General features: G+C 40.8%; 2 protein-coding genes across 3 annotated transcripts in view; one reads left to right on the top strand and one right to left on the bottom strand.

The window, feature by feature from the left end:
- Position 1: 1 nt before the first annotated feature.
- Positions 2–5,831, top strand: DDX20 (DEAD (Asp-Glu-Ala-Asp) box polypeptide 20; the record flags this gene model as incomplete). The annotated part of the gene is made up of 10 exons (XM_009331976.1): positions 2–37; positions 263–431; positions 752–866; positions 946–1,088; positions 1,458–1,596; positions 1,986–2,044; positions 2,741–2,823; positions 3,539–3,644; positions 3,731–3,832; positions 4,514–5,831. Coding segments are annotated over 10 exons (2,052 nt in total), but the record flags the coding sequence as incomplete, so codon positions are not given.
- An 8,067-nt stretch (positions 5,832–13,898) lies between these two features.
- The window catches only part of KCND3 (potassium voltage-gated channel, Shal-related subfamily, member 3), a 122,593-nt gene continuing 115,678 nt past the window's right edge, over positions 13,899–20,813 (bottom strand). Inside the window, exons 4-7 of one of the 2 annotated variants that reach the window (XM_009331940.1) lie at positions 20,041–20,133; positions 17,250–17,306; positions 16,040–16,287; positions 13,899–14,103 (exon numbers count right to left, since the gene is read on the bottom strand). In XM_009331940.1, the coding sequence (XP_009330215.1) occupies positions 13,899–14,103; positions 16,040–16,287; positions 17,250–17,306; positions 20,041–20,133 (603 nt within the window). The remainder of the gene's footprint in view (positions 14,104–16,039; positions 16,288–17,249; positions 17,307–20,040; positions 20,134–20,813) is intronic. The other variant, XM_009331941.1, reaches the window with a different exon arrangement.

Here is a 20,813-nt window from a genome sequence, read left to right as displayed (position 1 = left end):
CCTGGACGCCGTGCTGCCGGAGAGCCCCGCCACGCAGGTGAGCCCCGGCCCCGGCCTGCTGCTGCGCGCGGGCCCGGCCCGCCTTTAGCGGTACGCGGAGGGGAGGGGGGGCTTTGCTTTGTGAGAGGGGATCGCTCTTTTTCTTGGGGAAACGGCAATATCGCCTGTGAGACGTAGTATTTGACATCACCGCGACTCGACGCGGGGCGTTAATCTTCGGAACCGTTCTGCAGCTTTCAGAGTTAATCCTTGGCCCTTACAGATTCTGATCTTGGCTCCTACGCGAGAGATTGCTGTGCAGATTCATGCTGTAATCACAACTATCGGAATAAAAATGGAAGGCTTGGAGTGCCACGTCTTCATTGGAGGTACTCCTTTGAACCAGGACAAAATCAGGCTAAAGAAGTGCCACATAGCAGTTGGCTCCCCAGGTATGGATGAGCTTTGTTGTGCTTCAGGTACCGTGTGATACTTCACTGTGCCATAATTGGTGCTTTTGCAATCTGGGTGGTTTTGGGGTTTTTTTGGGTTGGTTTTTGTTTTTTTTTCTTTTCCCCCCAGTAATAAGGGATAGTCTCAAAGGCCAGTGCCGGAGACATTTAGACCAAGTATTTTTAGTGAGAGGTTATTCCAAATATGCCTCTTTTTTTAAGGCTTATTAACATTAATTTTTAAAAATTACAAAATTCATCATTAGAACCTTTCAATTAATATTTTTGAAGTTACTTTTTGTTTTTTGCTTCACACGTAGGTCGAATAAAACAGCTCATAGAGTTGGACTACTTGAATACAGCCAGTATCCGGCTTTTCATTCTCGATGAAGCGGACAAGCTTCTAGAAGAAGGCAGCTTTCAGGAGCAAATCAAGTAAGAAAAACATTTCTCATGCATTTATCAGTAGATTAGACACATATTTGTAAGTCATTCCCATTTTTTTGTCTCACAGTTGGATTTACTCTTCACTGCCAGCCAATAAACAGATGCTTGCTGTTTCAGCTACTTATCCTGAATCATTAGCTAATGCTTTGACCAGGTACATGAGAGAGCCAACATTTGTGAGGTTGAACCCTACTGATCCAAGTCTCATTGGTAAGTAGAAGTTCATTTATAGTGATACTGTTATGTACTGAAACCAAAACATGTACCTTTAAAATTTGTGATTCTTCATAATTTCCCTCCACAGGTGAGTTGGTTAGTTTATGAAGTATTTATTTCCAGTGTTGATGTATTTAAAGCATCAGTGATGAATGTAACTTTCTGTTTTTTCTATCCGTTCAAAAAATATTTCAGCCTTTTAAGAAAAACCTGTCCTGTAGGTTCTTATTTGGCACGTGTGTGTGCTTGGTTAAATTTGAAGTCTTTGTTTTAGCTGCAGTGACACATGTTGACAGCAGCATAGCACCGTGCATGTTTTTATGGAAATCCTTAATCTGATAGTTTTCTTGGTTTCATGCTCAGGGCTGAAGCAGTATTACAAGATTGTGAATTCCCATCCGCTTCCACATAAAACATTTGAGGAAAAAACCCAGCACCTACAGGAGTTGTTCAGCAAGATTCCATTTAATCAAGCCTTAGTCTTCTCAAATTTGCATAGCAGGTAATGAATTTGAAATAAAATCTGTAAGAAGTGTGGTCGAATGCAGTGGTTGTAATGTCCAGTCCTGGGTAAACTTAGAGACCTTCTTTAAGGTCTCAAAGCAGTATGCAAATTTCAGATCTGAAATACAGCCAGAGGAATGCAGTATGAAATACTGAAAATAAAGGAATGCTTTAGCATGAAGGTACCTCATACACTGTTCAGAGTACAGTGAGACCCGATACCCTGTTGTACTTTTGCATCTGTAAGGTGACTGTTCTGGATGTAAACGTGAAAGTGACAGGTCTGGAGCGTAGTCCTTGGCTGTAAAGAACAGCCTGTTAAGAAATGCACAGGGGTTGTTAGGTCTGCGGTTTTATTTACAATTTCCATTGTGTATGTTCTGTCAGGGCTCAACATCTAGCTGAAATACTAACATCCAGAGGCTTTCCTGCTGAGTGCATTTCAGGTAAGTCCATTCAAAGCTTTCTGATTCTATTGAAATTGTGCATAAATAGGACCTAAAATAGGAAAATAATCTTAAATCTTGGTTTGCATGACTTCTGGTTGAATAACTAAGAATAGCATTTGAATCTTCATAGGTCTTTAGGAATTAAGTATTAATTAATTCTTACATTGATTAACTTTCCTGTTTTAAATTTGTTTGAGAGTCATTTTTATGAATGTCCAGGTGAGTGCATTGGCTTATTTGTAAAGAGAAAGTTTACTTACTTTTGCAGGCTGAAGCAGTTTTTCTTTGGAATGCAGATGCTGAATTTAAATCTTTCTTTATTTCTAGCTTCTCTATAAAAGCTGATCGCTGGCACCTAATGTTTATCGGAACTCTTGAATTTTTACTTCAACAGGGTTTTCTATGGCTTACGTGTTTAAGTAAAACTTGCCTAAAGTCAGTGTTGTTCAGGCGGGTTAAGTATCTACATAATTGGTTTCTCTTTAAAAACAAGCAAAAGAATTATTTTTGTAATGGATTTCCTTATTTTCAAGTTTTTGTTTGTTCTTTGTTGACTCATTTGGAACTGATGTTTGAGGAAGCTTCTCAACCTTATTTCTCATCTCATCTACAGTTTTACAAAGCAGTGTTCTCCAGAATTTGAGGGGCATAAAAGTGAAGAATGTAATGCGTTTCTAATTTTTATCTTTCTAGGCAGCATGAATCAAAATCAACGACTTGATGCTATGGCTAAATTAAAGCAATTCCACTGTAGAGTTCTGATTTCCACAGACTTGGTGAGTTAGTATTTTATAGCATACATGAGTATTGTACATAAAGTTACTTCAGAGAATTAGATTTGACTTGGAATTGAATAGAACATAAATGTACTGATAAAGCATGTGACTTGAGCACTGTGTGTGCCTTATTGTCACTGTGAAACTTAGAAATTGTCCCCTATTCCTCATCTGGTTCAAAAATAATTTTTAATTTATCTGTTGCTTTGCAGAAGCTTATAGATATTTCAGAGCAGTAGAGTTGTTTACTTTGGACAGGAGCTGTGGGAAGGAATAGTTTGTTTCTCTAGTATAGTATGCTCACAATAGTAACATCCCAAACAACGTTAAATAGAGCAGTGGTTATGCTTGAGGCACTCTCAGCTCTTTTGTGGTTTATGTATTTTTCTCTTCAGCTGATCGTTTGAGGTCCTGTCATGAAAAGATTACTGCTGTTGGTTGAATTTTTTGATGCGGGGGGGGGAAACATGCTTGCTTGTATTTGATACATAGAAGGCATAAGAAGAATGATCCCTGATTTTCATGGTTGCAATGCAATATGCCTATTCTACATGTAATACTGTAAACTGGCTCAGAATTGTAGGTGCTTTATGGTGTATTGTAACAACTAAAAGTTACTATATGAGCAGTTACTCTCAAACGTGTTGTATTTATTTAAAGATCTGTTCAGCATATTCAGTTACTTATCCCCTTCTCTCCTTCTCACTTTCTCAAGACATCTCGTGGAATTGATGCTGAAAAAGTGAATCTGGTTATCAACCTGGATGTACCTGTGGACTGGGAAACGTACATGCATCGTATTGGCAGAGCTGGGCGCTTCGGTAAAAACAGTCATGCGGATTTGTTGAGCTTGCACTAGCTTCACTGGCTCTGGTTAGGTAATTACACTTTCTGTTGTGTATCACAGGAACTCTAGGCTTATCTGTGACATACTGCTGCCGTGGAGAGGAGGAAAACGTGATGATGAAAATTGCTCAGAAATGTAATCTTCAGCTTCTTCCTCTACCAGGTATGCTCTGTCCTATGAATGCAGCTGTTTTGGTTGTTTTCTCTTTATTCAAAACAAGTCCACTGGGAACTGACATGTATCTTCTCTGCTGAAGTTGCATTAATTTTGGTACAGGTTTTTCATCCTCTGTGCTAATGACTACTTGTATAACTGCTGCAGTTGTGCGAAGCAATAGAAAATGAACTTAGTGCATGCCTATGGATAGGGAGAGGAACTCTGCATCCAGCTGTTGCCTAAGCAACTACATAACTACTTGGATTTCCAGAAATCCAGCGTTAAGCCTTTCTCAGGCTGTAAGATACAGCAGGAGAAGTAAGGGAGGAATAATTGAAACAGCAGAAGATTTGCTACCCTTGCTTTGCCAGAAGCTGTTCTGCTAGAAATGTAGCATTTACCTTCTTACATAAGTTCTAATTTTTTATCTGGTTAAGTAGGATATGAAAAATAGGTGACAAGTAATACAGTGCTCCTTGTCTTGATCAGCTTTTTGATGCCTTCCATGAAGAAAATGTTCTGGCTGTTTGAGCTCTTTCAAGAATTGAAGGGGTCGGTTTGTAGCCTTAACTTAACATGTCTTAACATCTTATCTGCGATTTTGCAAAGCTTTACTTTGGTACTCATTTGAGTTCTAGAGGGAAGGATGCACTTAACTGAGTGTCTGCTTGTTTCCCTTTTGTGCAGAGCCTATACCTCCTGGAATGATGGATCAATTTGAAGATGGGGAGGTAGAAGTCAAACCTGTTACACATACAGGTACTTCAGTGAATTCTGACACTGTGTGTCTTAGACCAGAGGAACCGGTACTGCAGCCTGTCCAAAATAGTTTTTCGGAGGTACCTCAGCCTCTTTCTGATCTTCCGGGTGATAATTCTTCTGTAGAAAGGCCAAAAAAGGCTCTGAAGCAAAAGCAGATTAAAAAGTGCACAGATTCTGCAATTACAGAAAAAGGTAGCAGAAACCCCAAAACTTCCAGTTGCCACACAGAACGGAGGAATCAGGTCAAAACTGTTTCCAGAACGGATGGACAACGTAACACTCAATCTCCAGATGAGGAGGCCTTAAAAAAAAATCTTCCCAGAATTCCATGCTTGTCTTCTTTCAAAAACCAACAGAACAACCCCTGGAACTTCTCAGAGTTTGTTGAAGACTATGAGTATTTCATTAAAGAAGGGTTGGAGAGAGAGGTCGAAATTTTAAGAAGCTATTCAGGCCCAGGAGAACAATGTGAGCTCCCCAGAAATGGTGGTGTAGAGTGGAAAGAGGCGGAATGTAACACTGAGATGGTAGCAAATGGTGTTGTGTCTGGTGACAGTGATGGTTCGTACAGTTCCAGGGCTTCCTCCAATAGTAGGGAAAATAACTCGTGCTTTGAAGCATTTTCAGATACACAGAAGAATGCTGTTCCCACAATGCATCAGGGTCATGCAGGCTTCTGTCCTGCACCAGAGAAGCCTCAGGAGCTATCACAAGTCCCAAAGCAAAATCAAGTGAAAAAGAAAGTTCTGAAACAAAACGCGAAACAAAAGAAAAGCCATTGCCATCAATTCCCTAGTCCTTCCGCGAGAAAAACTGAAGATGAGTGCTCCTGCAGCTCTTGGGATGATGGTGTTCCATATGAGACTTGGAGTTATAAAAACTACTGGAAATCTTATTATCAGGCGTGGCAAAACTACTATGCTGCAGTGTCTCGCTATAGGAAAAGTTACAGACAATTTAACTGGATGAATGCCTATCATGTCAACTCGGTCTATCTTCAGGAACTGCTGAAAAGTGGTGACTGATGTACTGACACTGCTGTTAGGGACGGGCTGGTTGGTACCATGAATGGACATTATCTGTGAAAACGTAACTGCTGGTCTACAAGTACATTGACAAACATAAGCAGACATTGTTTAGGATTGAAGAAAAATGTTGTCTTTTTCATAAGCAAGCTGTGTCTAGGTAAATGTTTTACATGCATTCCAGTGTCGGTGTTACAAGTTGTTAATAAAAGGAAATGAAAGACAGCTGGATGTTCAGTTGCAATCTTTACAATCCGAAGTAAACAAAGGAAGATGAAAGGCAGCCACTTACACGTAAGAAATCTTAGTAAGGAGAGAAAATACAAACCAGCCCCAGTTTTATTTGCTTGACTTGTCTTCCATGTGACTTTTGGGTGAAGATGAATTCACTGTAAGACTAAATAGTCTGTTTATCGTTGGAGATCATTCCATTTTCTGTAATTCTCTTATATAATCACTGCCTGGTGTTTTAATGCCAGTTAAGTGGCAGAGTAAAACCTGCATCTCAATGCCTGTATCGCTAATTTAAATCCAGTTAATTAACATTGTGTAAATAACATTTCTATAGCTAGGTGTATGGCAAGCTGTGCAGTAGAGGATGGTTTAATTATGTAGAAAATGTGCAGTGATCATAATTGGTCTGTCCCTCTGGGTGCAGCAATATCAGGCTTGCCACACTTACAGGAAAGCTTTAATTAGAAATGAAATTACCTATTAGTACTAAAACTAATTGGCATTTCCTGTTTGGCTTGCACTGCTTTGTGTGTAGCTGTCCTGAAGCAGGAGAAGATGAGAGTAATGGCTGGCTCAGGGTATTGGCCCTGGGTTGACTCCACGCTAATTTTTAAACTTCATCCTCTAGCTATAGTATGTTTGGGATCATAGAGACAGATTTCTTCAGCTAGTGTCTTTTGGTTTCGCAAAGTTCACTAGAACAGATACAGTCTGTGCTGGTTTTTTGTTTGCTTTGGTTTGTTTTTTCTTGAGCAGAGTAAGGCTGGAATTTTCTTAGTAAAAGCACTGCTTCCTACCTACTATGAACTGTACTTCCAAGGAGACTTGCTTCTTTAATTTGGTGAAATGGATGTCTTCAGGGATGCTTGATGGCTCACCTTCAGCAGCTTTCAAATTCATTTTGAGAAATACAACATGTTTTCACTTGGCTTACATAAATCACTTGCTGCCTGAGTGTTCCTGACGTTCTTGCAAAATTCTCTGCAAATCCTGTGGTGTCCCTGGCAGCACTTCTGACCTTTTTGTGCAGTGGTGGGTCTGAACTTTATACCACACAATTCAGACTCTCGTCACTGTACAGGAGAATTGTAAGATCGATTTAGCTCGTGAGTGGCGTAGAAATTTAGCACGAGATGGGCAAGCGAGGATGCTGTCCAGCATTGGGTGGGTTTGTGGTTTTCGCCGGGGCAATGGTGGCCCCTCGCGGGTGTCAGCCTTTACTGCAGGAGAGAAAAGTGGTCTGTAAGCTCTTCGGTTCAGCTCTAACTCGGTGGGTGTTAGAAGTCACCTAATAAGTCATTTTAATTTCTGCTTAAAGAATTTTGAAAGTTTTAAATAATGCCTCTAAGTGACACGTTCTGGTACGGTTAAGATGAGATCAGCTCTACTTGTTTTGTGGTTGAAACAAGCTGACCCTATCTGCAATACAGAATGCAAGACTTCGGCCTAAAGGGAATTGCCAAGATTGCCTTTTAAAAGAAAGGCATAAGGTGTGCTCTTTAAATACAATAAATGTCTTGTTAGAAGTATTTTTCTTTCTGTACTCTTTTCCCTGCCTTACTCCCTTTGTGTCACAAATTACCTCAGGGAGGGGGCTCTCCTGGATTTTGTCTGCATAGTTTGGAAAGGCCATGACAACATGATTTTTGTTTCCAAGATGAATTTTGTTGCAACTCTTAAATGTTCAAAAGGAGGATACTGTAAGAGATGCACTTAGGTATCTGCATTATTGCTCTCCTATAACATCTTGGTCGTCTTGCTGTTTTCCTTAACGGTTGCTTAAGTAAGAGTTATTAGTATTTAAATGCAACTCAAGTGGCTTAGGCCAACACCCAAAGTTCTCCGAAAGAACCTCCCAGAATTTTTTTTAGAAGAAATCTACAGCATCATCTTGGTATTTGTGGCACATACTCTGTTTAATCCAGATTGGATACATCAGGTACAGCAGTGGCACAAGACTCAATACTGTAAATGATATACAAGTTTCAACATATGCACTACAATTCCAAAAGAAGACAACAGGAAACTTGGTTCTTCTAGAAAGTTGTTCTCAAATGAAGCTACCTGCAGTTGTATACAGTACATTTTGTATCTGTCCTCTGATGTTGGTAAGCAAAGCCCATTTATAGTACGAAAATAGAAAATAATAAGATTGAGAGCTTCTCATAACATAAAACTCCTAAAGAAAACACCGTTGCATTGGAATGCCTTACCGATTTATCAAAAATATACCGTCACATGCCTTTTGTAAGATACTTCATTGGTCCGAGGAGCCAGTGGGAGCTCCCAGTCATAGTTGCAACAGAACGGAGAAGAGCGTTCGATACGGTGGTTAACGTCTCACCCAGACAGCTGCGTGACTTCTGTGACTAGCACTAGTTTAAATCAAAATGAAAAGAAACACGTGCACACATACACACACAAAGTAACAGACTATTGACTGAGAACAGAACTCAAGAAGGAATTCTCACAGGCTCTTTGTCACCTGGTCTTTTGACTGATCCACCTGACGTTTTTCTGGCACAGTTTTTGCATTCTGAACAGAAGTAGCAGTACTTTTCTGGTACGCTTTCTCAAGAGTTCTCTATGGTATCTTGTAGGTGTTTGTGAATTGAGCTCCACCTATTGAAAGAGGAGGTATTAAATTCTATACAGCTTGTGTAATTGGCAGAGAGAGGTGAAATGACTTCTTCGAGGTCACTTAATGATTCATCAAGACAATCAGGAGTAGAACACAGGTTCCTGATGCTAACTGTCCTAGCTCTAATCAATGTGCACGCAACCTTCTGTTTGCTTTTAAAGTTTTAGAAAGATAAAACCATTATGAGGAGTGTTTATGGCATCGTTAAATGTGAAGCCTAGAAACTTGAGCTCTGAAGTCACACATCTAGTGCAGTTGCTTAAAGTGTTGGAGAAAAATAAGTGATTTTTTAAAAAAAATAATCAGTTAAGACATATTTGATTGGCAAATTATGTGGAAGAGGTGCATTATTCACCTAATTTTTAAAAGCGGAATAAGTCTTCAGTTCAAAGCTGCTGATGTTTGCAAGCCATCCATGAATGCTGACTTTGTAACTCTGCCATAGTCTGACATAGAAAAAATATTACACGATCCAAGGGATGTTTGCAACCCGTAAATTAAACGTGATTTTTAATATACTGAATTTGCTCTATAATACATGTAAGATACAACATGTTTACAACCTCTTTACTTAAAAAAGCAAAATATTTGAAGAAACTGCTTGCTTTAGTTGGTATTAATCTGATTTTCATGCACACCCCTTAAGCTGTCTAAACTAGAATGATAAATGCTGGTTTGCAGCACTAGTATATTGTCAACTGTTTCAGGTTAAGCAAGTACCATTGATACAAATTTAGTATTTCTGGCAACTGTAAAGAAGGATGTATTTTCAATTACCTATTAACTTTATTCTGCACTAAAGCCGTGTGTGTTACTTAGTTTACCTTTTTCCCAGTTCACTTTTAACAATGATACTTATTTGGTAGACAGAAGTAGTCTCTGGGATAAGAATTTGTTGTAGAAGGTTTTATGTTCCTCTTATGCTTGTGGGCAGCTAACTTGCAATGTGGAAAGGAGACTAATTTAACAAGCAAGAGAGGAAAAAATAAGGAAAGAATTATGGCTGAACAGCAGGGGAAAAATCCTTGACATTGAGATCTATTAGTCTGGACTAAGCTCTCCAGGGAAGTGGTGGGGGTCCTTTCCATGGAGAATTTTGAATCTAATCTAGAGAAAGCAATGCCATATATTGCAGTGAAGGATCTTGTGGAGGAGGATGGATTACGTTTTTTAATTCTTTAATTTTTATGTACCAAGATGCGTTATCTGTGGTCTCTTCTTTACGGGTGCCCTTAAGATTGTTAAGGAAAAGGAAAGTAAAAGGTGGATTTTAGAAAGAGTAGATGGAAGTCAAAGCCTAGATGTGAAAGATATTTCTCATAATTCTTTGCCAACTGGGTGTGATTTCTTCTATTAGCAGCCCAATGCCGGGTGAGAAGAGAGTAAATCTGTTAATGGAATACGCTGAAAACCTGTGAAAATATTTTTCCCTCAGAAAAGGCTTTGGAAAAGAAACAAAATGCTTGGAAACAGGTGTTGCCCCTTTGATATTTTTAATGTGAAAGACTGAAAAAATAATCCCCTTCCACTTGCTTTTTGTACAAACAATCCATTTTTATCTGTTTTTAATGAACTTTTCTAAAACTATAGAAAGTCGTAAGGAATTAGGGGGAGGGGGAAGGCTTTTGAAATGAACTGCCAACGTACTATTGACATTTTGTTGAGCAGTCTTGCTAATCAGGCTGTTTTCTACCACCTGTCTTTCAGAAAGGTATCAGGACTAGAACCTACCTATGTTTCTGGATGCTTCTCCTCCCGGAGGTAGCCCACACCTGAAGAAGCCCCCTTCCATATGCATCAGGAATGACGGGGATTGCAGGGGTACGTGCTGGTTTTGGTGTCCGTATCAGTGTACGTGTGTGACCCTGGGCATGCATGGCAGTGGGGAAAGGGAGAGGGATGCTGGTAAGACAGGGCAGTACTGGGGACCGCTGGAGAGAATGGTCCAAATCCTTCAGTTCTGGCCTAGGAATTTTCAGGATTGACTTGGCCTTATCTCAGCAATGGTTTATAAGTTGCTATTTAAAGATTATAAAGAGCCTTGAGTTTGGTAAAGCTAATTGCCTCCCTTTATTGTAGGAATAAGTGGCTGTAGTGCCGTTCCCATGCTCTTCTGTGCAAATGCTTTCCCTTCTTCCCTGCGTTTCATTTGAAGGATGCTATGTTATGCCCTACCAACCAACCACTGATACGATGGCGATAGATTCTTGTCTTTGCTGTTTCAATGAATGCACAGTGCTCTCATAGTGAGGATGTAGCTGTGCTGGGAAATCTAGAGAGGTTTTGTACAAGCATATTTTCAAGTGCTTTAGGAAGCATTACTCAGTCTGCTTCAAATCAGTGTATAAAGGGAGCTAATGCCTCCATTAAAAATATTTTTAGCCCTGTCCTCTAGGTTCAGACTGCCTCAGTTTTGTCTGTCTTTATCCTCTGAAAGTCTGTGCTGAGGTACTGACTGCATGGGGCAGCACCCGCTAAGTTAATGGTAGAAGAGGCAAGCCACATGTTTTTGAGCAAGGATAACAATGATTCCTCTTCCGTGGAAAAGAACAAAGGCCATGGCCAACTTGACAATCTGAGCCCAAGCAGCCAGCCAGAAATCCCAAGGAGTGGCTTTCCTCCTTACTTTTTTGTCCCCTCTTAAAAATGTTGTGTTTTTTTTTTTTTTCCAAAAAGCGTTTTGATTGATAGCAATTAAATGCACCGATAATGCATTAGACAAGGGCTGCCATGATTACTATTTACAGATAAAAAAATGGGTGCAGAGAGATGAAGTGGCTTGTTTACCACTCCACAGTAAATCAGGAATAAGAAAGGCAGCACCGAGAATCCGTGTAGAGTCCCTGAATCTTTGTAGTCGTTTACTCCTGCGCATTGGAAGGAACACTGTACCCTGTCAGCACGGTAGCATTTAACCCTCGTTCTGTGCCAGTGTAAATGAGGCTGCAAGGTGGTAAGTGGTGGAGAGCAAGGCCTCTGATCTACAAGGGTGAGGGTGTTCAGATGGGGAGCAGATGATGACAAATAATAAAATTAAAGCAAAGGAAAGATTGAATTAAAACATCAAGAAAAACTCAGTAATGGTAAGATTAACTGCAGTATAACCTCCTACAGGAAGCAGCAAAGGCAGAGCATTTTAATCATTTAAAACAGGTCTAAACATAGTTTTGGGTAACATATTACAGCTGGTGCAGCTACTGAAGGCTTAGCCGTAGCCCTAATGGTCCTAGAATGTTGTAGGTTTCTAAGGAGGGTATTGAGTTAATGCATCAGCCGTCTGAGTCCACTCTACAGACTAATAGGCTAGGAGCGCTAACAAAGCAGATTGCTAGCTCATATGTTTAAGTCAGCATGTAGGTCTATTTATCTATCTATACATGTATGTGTCTGTATTTATATGTGTATGCGTGTATATGTGTATATAAATATTACATCAGGATAGATTATGACAGATGTTAAAAAAAAGTCATCCCTTTGCTGAATCAGCCTCAAACATGCTTTCAGTAGTTCTTTTAACTCTAATGTTGGTAGAATCACTGTTCAGAAACAGGACACTTGAAATGTTTCCTTATCATCTACAAGCTGTTGGGGGCTAGGTGCATCGCCTTTCGTGGGTGTGTATGGGGCCTGGAAGGGGCGTTTGTGCATGACTACAATAATTAGCCAAACAGTGTGTGACAAGTGAAAGGGTGGGTGACGTTGTTCCTCACTCTGCCCTTCGTGGATCACACCTGTTATGAAAAGGGGACTTGAGAAAGGCAGAATGGAAGAAAAAAGTTACTCTTCCTGGGAGGGGGGCGGGAAATCAGTTATGTTTCAGGACTGTGTATTTCCTTACAATAAATCATTCCTAGAAAGATCTCAGAAAGAGGTGCTAGGGCTGACCACAGCTTAGTTAGAAGTGTTAGCTTCTTGGCAGTACCACACAGTGTTACTTCAGTTTTTGGTTGACTAGAAGTGCGTGACTTTTCCCAAACTAAGTGTAGAACTGCAAAAAGAAAATGCTGTCTGTACCACCCTTTATCAAATGTTTTCCAAACTCCAGTACTGCTCCCCCTTCTCGAGTGGATGCATGCTGTAGGTCCTGTGCTGGCACTGGAGAACTAAAACTGCTAACCTAGTCTACCCCCAAAACCAGTGCAACCCAGAAGCCATTGATGAGACAACTGGAGCCCTAAGACTGTGAAAAAGCCAAATACCTCTCTGTCCATGCAAGATATTTGGCTCTGGGCTTAATTATTATCAAGTTTAGATCCAGACATTATTTGGCTACTATTTACAATGGTTGTATGTCCAGTGCTAGCAAAGAAATTTGTATATAGAAAACAAAAATAAAAAAGCATGGGTATACATTACAAGAAACCTCTGTTAGACTTATGAATGCTTGATGCAGTTGAGTTCAGTGCTTTCTCATTCTTTGCCATTTGTGTGTACAGTATTAAAAAAGAATCCTACCTTTTTTTTTTCCTTTTTAAAAATACAGAACTGGTAGTCTAGTCACACTCTTACAAGTAAGTGATAACAAAAATAGAAAGCAGATACCCATGTGGGACTAAAACTCTACTAAAGCCTGTCTTTTTTTTTTTTTTCCACAAATATGTTTTCACAGACAATAATTAGCAGACAAACACACTGTTTGCAATTGCACTGTATTGACTTAAAAGGCGGATACAAAATTGTCTAAATAAAGAATGCCATCCAGGGTGAAATAGTTGTGTGTGTGTGTGTGCGTGTGCACATATATGTGCTGACACATGCTTGTATTTTCCTACTGTGCACCCAATCATGGAAATATGCTCTGCTCTTTGTAATTCAGTGTTGCTCTGATGTGGTTCTGCTGCACACTCGCACGCACACACACAGAGGAATGGAAATAGGTTTCTGTGACAGGTGGCTTCTTTGTCTAAATCTTTTCCTATAAAAGAAAAAAAAATGTGAAATTTTGGTTGGTTTAAAGGTTCTGCTCCATGAAGAAAAAAAATTCACAAAATCCATTGTTTTTCACCTTTTCAGTCATTTCCTCATGAATAAATATTATCCATTAAAAACCTTTAAAAAGGTGCTGCGATACACAGTGTTATATTTCCGTTTTCTTTATTGACGCTCTTGTTGCCATGATGATTCTTTCCCTCCAGCCTCCGCAGGTGACTTTCACCCTGTACCATGGCACAACACGCTCTCCATGCAGGTTTTTCCTTTAACCAGCCTCTTCCTCCCTCTCCTAATCCTTCCTCAGTCCACAGCATGAATGCGAGTCTGAAGAAAGCTGCCTCGTTAGGTCTCCATTGCGAATTCAATGACAGAATGTCAGGTTGGTCCATCCAGGCACAATTTGCAGCAAGAAAGGAACATGGAGGTGTGGAGGGAGAGGGGCACTGGTCTTCCAGCCTCCTTCTGTGCATGAGACGTCTTACAAGGCAGAGACCTTGACTATGTTGCTTGTGGTGGTGGTGGAAATGTTCGTGGAGTGGCTGGGGCTGCTGGGCGGAGGCCTACTCTCGCCTTCTGGCGTGAGTGCCGGCGGCGTGGGGATGCTGATGATGGCTGTCGTTATCTGGGCAGTTTTGCAGTTCGGTCTCAGCCCATCATCTGATTTCATGTTGAGACTGGAACGACTAGAAAACAAATTTAGTGTTTGGCTTTTTTTTTTTTAAAAAAAAAACCAGACAGTAGAAAGGATGGGAATGGTAGTTGTCCTTAATTATCTTACTCCTCTGAACTAAGGGCACTGAAATATTCAGAAGACTCCACTTAAATGTTCCCCCCGGTTCCTGCAAGGCATCATTTATTTCTACCCAGATTACACCAAGCTTTTTTAATATTCCCCCTGGTTAGGATACAGCTTTTCACAGGGCAAATCATTCTATGTTTCCATTTCATTCTTGCATAATTCTAGTTTAATTAAGAGGACATTACATATACTGCCCTGTGTACTGTATCTTTTCAGAGCACAGGTAGTTCTTTCTGAGAAAGAGATGTTGTCTTCCTTGCATTTCAAATGCCTCTTTCAAATTCACTGTCCCTTGATCTTTTCTGTTTTTTCATCTCTCTGCAGTAGTTTCAAGGATCTGGCAGCTGGGAGCATTCTTATTAGATCTGCATCAATTGCATCCTATAATTAATTGCAGAGGGAAAATGATAGGTTGATTTCTGTGCATCTGCACAGCTACAGGAGTCTACTATTACCAGCCCAACACGTTCATTTTAAACACAAGGCCTGTCCTTTTAAAATGTAAAGCTCCCAGTTGGAAAGCTATTGCTGTTGTTATCTCGGAGTGACTCACCAAGAGGATGTTTCTTGATCGCTCAAGCATCCCAAGAACACGGCAGAACCCATTCTGCTCCCCGGTTGCCTCAGTCACAAGCTGAGAGTGGGGCAGTCTTAGGGACTGGGTGGTTCTGCCAGTGGTAACCAGTACACCCAGTTAGTTGCATTCCACATGAAAAACAACTTTAAAGCTTTTTTTCTCTCTCCATTCTTACACAGTTTGGTAAGCAAGTGAAATAACAAACAGTGTTGACGTTTAAAATATTCACTGATTTAGCACCCACTGAAATAGGCAGAATAGTTGACATTCCCCTGAATTACTGTTTCAGGTGCTGGTTTAAACTATTGTCATCTCAAAGCTGCAATAGCCGGAGACTTGTTTTGTGCTTATTCATCCATAATTCATTCTCTGAAATGCCCTTCTGACTGCACCCTGGCACAAAGTAATTGCTTGCTGCCCTAAAGGCAGCTTTGTTTCAGTTTCTAGATCCCTTCGATAGGAGTGGGGAGCAGAAGAATGGTAAGTTCAAAACCAGCCCGGTGCACAAGAAGCTTCATGGGCTGAGGGGGATTTAAAAAGTAATTTAATATTTGCAAGAAAGGTAAGGTGAAGAAATTATTTTTTCAGCAAGATAGGTGTAAAATGAAAATTTCAAAATTTTCTATTGAGACACTTCTTCACCTGTGTCACTAATGGCTTTTTAGGTGAGAGCTACTAAGACACCATTGTGAAATTCCTCCTTAATTTTTCCCAGGGATGCTTACAGTTGCGATTTAGACTTTTGGACAATGAAAATCAGTGAAGTGAGTGTCCCTGGTGGACCAAGTCAGTGTGTACAGCTCTCTAACAGCTTTTGCTGACAGACACTGATTTAACCAGTTGTCTTTGCCTGCTCCCAGTAAAGGCTTGGAAGTACTGGGCTATCTGGGAGGTGGGCTGTGAAGTGGTCCTGTGCCAGCTTTGGTGAGTGGCTCACAGCTGGGAACTGCTGGCTCCTGCCTGTGTGATTAGCACTTCATAGGCAGGTTTCAGCTGGAATTCATTCTTCTATGTCCAGTCTGGCCAGAGAAGAGCTGCACTAGAGTCTAGCTTTGATCTGGTTCTTCTGGAACAGCTAGGAGCCGCTTTCCTTGGGCTGTCATTAGAAGGAGGGGAAGAAAGATGCTCCCAGCACTAGCCGCCTCTCCCTGGCTGGAGAATAGGCCTGCAAGAACGTTCAGGTGGATAATCGACTTCAGAGGTTTGCATGCAGTAGTTAGCAGCAAGAGCCTACTTACTGTACCTTGTTGTAAGTGAGGGCTGCTCGCTGCACTGGATGTGGATGGTGCTGAGCTCCTGCATACTCCGGAGACGAGTGGCTGGCACACTGGAGAGGGGAAGGTGAGTGGTCTTCTTGTTCCGGCGAGAACAGCAGGAGGTGGTCAGTCCGTGGTGACTTGACAAGGAGGGGCTCCGAGAAGAAGGATAGTTTTGCATTGAGCTCTCCATGCAGTTCTGCTCGAACAGTTGCTCATCTATGAACTCGTGGTTCTGGCAGGGAAAAGAATAGTGCCATTACTCTCTGGTGACACCAACAGCTTTGGCCCAACAGCAGTTTGTTTTCAACGGTACCTTTTGCTAGGTTGGTGGGATGTGTCAGCCCCTTGCCTGTGTAAGATGCTCCCTGCCTCTGTGCCTGAAAATATTTGCACTAGGCAGATCTTTAGAAGAAATGACTCTGCCCTTCCACTCACTGCAACCAAGAGAAGATTTTGCTCTCCTCCATCAGTAAGGGAATAAGGGAAGCTGTTGCAGTGACAAAAGCATGATAGTCTATCAATGCTGCCTTGCTTATGTAGTCTGAGATGGTTAATATATTGTGTTTGAGTTTCCTTTCATTTTTGTCTGAATTCCAGAAGTGGCTTCAAAAAGTCTGTGATGCCACATGGTTATGAAACCCAAGAGAAGATTTAGCTCCTTTTTCTTTGTCCCTGGGGACAGGATTGTGTTGTATTTAGATGACCATCTTGACATATAGCTGAATTGCAGGATGTTGCTTGTATTGGCTATTGGGTGCAAAGCATACCTGCAGTTCATTGGGTGCTATTAGCTGAGTGGAAATAAACGTGGCAGGTGAGAGTGGGAAGTGTATAGGGGAAGGAAATTCAGAAAGCTGAATTTGTGAGGAGTTTTTGTGCTAAGGAACAAAGAAATCCTGAAAGAACGAACTCTGATGTGCGTGTATGAACACCCAAGTAGTTCTAGTGAACATACTTCATCCAGTCCCTGTCAGCATCAGAAAGGATGGGAAACAAAAGCAACCATGGTGAAGGCAGCCATCGGTTTTCATTGGAACAACTAATGACTCACAGGAAACAAGAGCACTGGATAGCCAAAAAGAGCCACGTGCACAAACTCCCAAGGACAAGACCAGGAACGAGAAAGGAAGCAAACACTCTCCAGACACTTCACAGAGACCATAGAGAAAACAGATTGAATTAAAAAGGAAATACCTTGATGGTGGAAGTTCGTACAGATAACAGGGGATCATCCACAAGATAGGACAATCCCTACGGGACAACATGCCAACAAAAGATAAAAACACAATTGATTGTCCATTCCGGCATTCAGAAGTTTAGTCCCAGCATTGCATCTATTGCCTCAGCATTCCAGCTGGCTCACTCAAGTTTGAATGGGCAACCGGACCTTCTCTTCACCAAACCTTGCCTGAATCAGACCCCTTTGTTCCTTCCTCTCACACTTAAGCTTTTTAATGTTATGTTCTTGGAAATAGAACAAAACTGGTAACAATTTTATTACTTTGAGCTTTTGAGAGCGGAAGGCAAAGGAAAACAGTTTCAGCTGCTGATTCACAAGTAACGAATTGGAATTGTATTGCCATTGCGTCACCAATGGGTATGGGTATTGATCATACTCTGTGGAAACACAGGAGAAAGGTTTGGGTTGAAGGACTGGATTCGATGCACTCAGCATTTGGAGAAAACGTGGCATGTGAATGTCCATACTCGATCTGGGAGTTGGAATGAGTGGAAAAAAACTCCTTTTGTTTGAACAAACTCCATCTGTTGTGTTAATATGACAAAGTAACCTCTGTTATGGCAGCTAGAAGTACTTTAGGGTCACTTTGTCATCTGACACACCAGATTTGTGAGCCATTCACAGCCATTCAATTGTAAGGCTGTATGCTAGCGACGACTGCAGATACTATGACAATAAATAATGTACTTTTAGAATCCTTCTGCCTAGTTTAAGGAAAGGTGAATTGCCCATTGAAACAAGTTTGCAAGCATGGTACATTCCTCATTCCATTCCTGCAACTTGGTTACAAAATGACTCTTCAGTATTTAAAAATTCTTCTACTATGATTTAAATTTTTGGGAGGAGAACTGTTGTGTAGTATTTTAATAGATTATGTGAACTATAGAATTTTCACATAAGCTGATTGAACTAATTTGATTGATAATTTCAGCCCAGAGTACAATCTTGCTACGTGATTTGATGCAACATCATGGTAATAACTGGCTGAAAAACGTGGGGGAAAACACATTCAATATTGTGCAGATTCTCCCTCTAGGTTTTAATAAAAATTCAAATTATCACTGTTATTGCCGTTCTTTGCTGAAAAAAGCAATGTTTGGAACATTTTCAACCACTGAGACTCACTGTCTGAGTAGGCTTGCATGCTGGAGGCAATCTAGCTTTGTTAGTGTGGTCGGCTAATACTTCCACAAATTAGGCTATGCTTTGGCCATGTTACTTCCAGCACCCTAACCAGCTCATTAGTAATGGAGCAACACGTGCAGCTCCCAGAGATGTCCACCGTCCCTGTGCAGAGGTCACAATTTCTATAAGCCTTTAGAAAGTCAGAGCCTTACAAGGGCAGAGCCTGGGGGCAGGGTTGTCAGCTTCTGTTTGCTTCAGCCAATTTGTTAAAGTTTCCAAATGAAAGTATTCTTGAGAAATATGGGTCATAGCGGTGAAGCTTTTAAGCATAAAGTTCTAAACTAAAGAGTCAGATTGTGAAATATCTGCTTGCTATGTAATACCCAAAATTGCTAGAAGTAAAGGCAAGATGAGTCTTAAAAAAATAAATTCAATAGTCATTGATACAGGAAGAATCAGTTCACTGTCCTTGGAATGGTGACCTTTATAGCTCATTGTGATAAACCAGCCGTACTCAGCAGGTCACTGTAATTAACCAGTCATCTTCCAGTGTATCGCTGAAGCCTAAGTGGTGTTACTCCAGCATAAGCCAAACTATGGAAGTGAAGGTGATTTATCTAACAGAAGGCTCTTGCAAGTCAGAAATCAAAAGTACATTTGATGATGGATGCAGATAGAAAAAGGCATGAATATTTCAAGTGTTAACCTCTCTTCATTCTTTCTAGAATGAATCATGGTATAGATAATGTGTTCCTTTACTGCAGAACCTTTTATATATACCTGGAAGTAAAAAATATATATCAAATATCTGAAATGTTCCAAGAGACTTCTGCATACAGAATCACTTAATAGTGAAAAATAAAATTCTCATTCCAACACCTTGCATGACGCAAACGGAAAAGTCATTGTTATAGAATCTGCTTGACTGGCTTTGAGATAAATTACCTGCTCTTGTAACCAGAACTGTAGTGAGAAAAGATATGTGCAACCTTTAAACCCATTAAGAGAGTTCGTCTGCTCTGTGCCATATAAAGGGCTAAAGGTTATTTTTTTCCAGTCCATTGGCACTGGTGACCAGGTTGTGGTTTGGAGTCACTGACAGCAGCTTCTTCCTCTTAAGACAGCAGAACTGTCCTTTATTACTAATTAGCACAAATGACGAGTATATGTGATGTGTGACTGACAACATAAGACAAATGCAGTTTAGTTCTCTTTCAGAAGCACTGAAGAAATTAAACTTAATGTACACCTTGTTTATAGGATCTCCCTAACCCCATGCTGAAAAGTTATTTGCGTTCAAGTGAACTTGACTGAGCAACCTGCTATTGACTTTGTACTGGTGTAGATGACTGTGGAGTAGCAGATAATCACATCTTTATCCCTTTGCACAGTAATTACTTTTTTTTTTTAAAGAAAACAATGAAGTAAAGTGCATTTATCCCATTGCAGAATATTCTTGGGAGCTTGAGTGTCAGCCCCCCTCTGGCATAGTTTGTAGGTCTGCTGAATATATCTAACTGAGTGCCACTTCAGAGCATCTGCGTGCACATCTTTTCCATATGAAGCCTGGGCCAGGGACAAAGACCTAGTAAGATGTAAAAGGATTGTGTTGCTACTTACGGTTGTTTTTTCCAGGCAGTGCAGCAGGTGGTGATGTTGGCTTTCAATTAAGGAGGTGCCTTTAGTCATATGCTGTTCATCTTCAGTGGATCCCTAAATAGCCAGAAAAAGGGGGGAGAGGGGGGAAACCAAAACCCAAACCAGGTGTAAAACCATGAAAACAAACAAAACTAGCAGCATTAGCTTTCACAGGGATAAAGATAATTTCAGTGTTGCCAGCTCTCACGTTTTTCTCATGACTCTTCTGAGGTTACCTCATTTTTTTTCTTAATGATTTGGCTAGTTAACTCAGGTGAGGACCTCAGCTTTGATTCAAAACCAGTGCGTTTCTAGTCATCTTGTAGCTGTGGAGGAAACCTGGGAAATACTGTTGGCGTATTCTGGCTCAGGAACCAGAAGGTAAAGAAGAAAAGAAGCTGTGCTGTTTTATTTTTCAAAAAAACATTAAGACTTTTAAGCTTGACATGACCTTTGAATGCCAACAGATGTACCCTAAACTCTAGTCTCTGTTAGGAGACAAACCACAAGCTGTCTTGCTTTTGCTGAGCTGAAAGCCTGGCTCTGCCTGACCTTCAGGGCTGCACAGAGCTGGGCCTGTTGGAACTTGCATGTGTTATTGCCAAAGCCTCCTGAGTCACGGCTGCATGCCAGATCAAAAAATGTGAATCCAGGCTTCGTGTCTTGGACTTTGTAATGCTGTTTCTAGAGACAGGACTCCAGGCTCTGTCTCTCCTCTTCATGGACATGACCAATTGTTGTCCGCACTTTGTACC

The sequence above is a fragment of the Pygoscelis adeliae genome, unplaced genomic scaffold (assembly GCF_000699105.1).
Source record: "Pygoscelis adeliae isolate BGI_AS28 unplaced genomic scaffold, ASM69910v1 Scaffold189, whole genome shotgun sequence".
In the NCBI taxonomy this organism is placed as follows: Eukaryota; Metazoa; Chordata; class Aves; order Sphenisciformes; family Spheniscidae; genus Pygoscelis; species Pygoscelis adeliae.
Note: the sequence above shows the minus strand (reverse complement) of the source record. Positions and strands in the feature narration are given on the sequence as shown.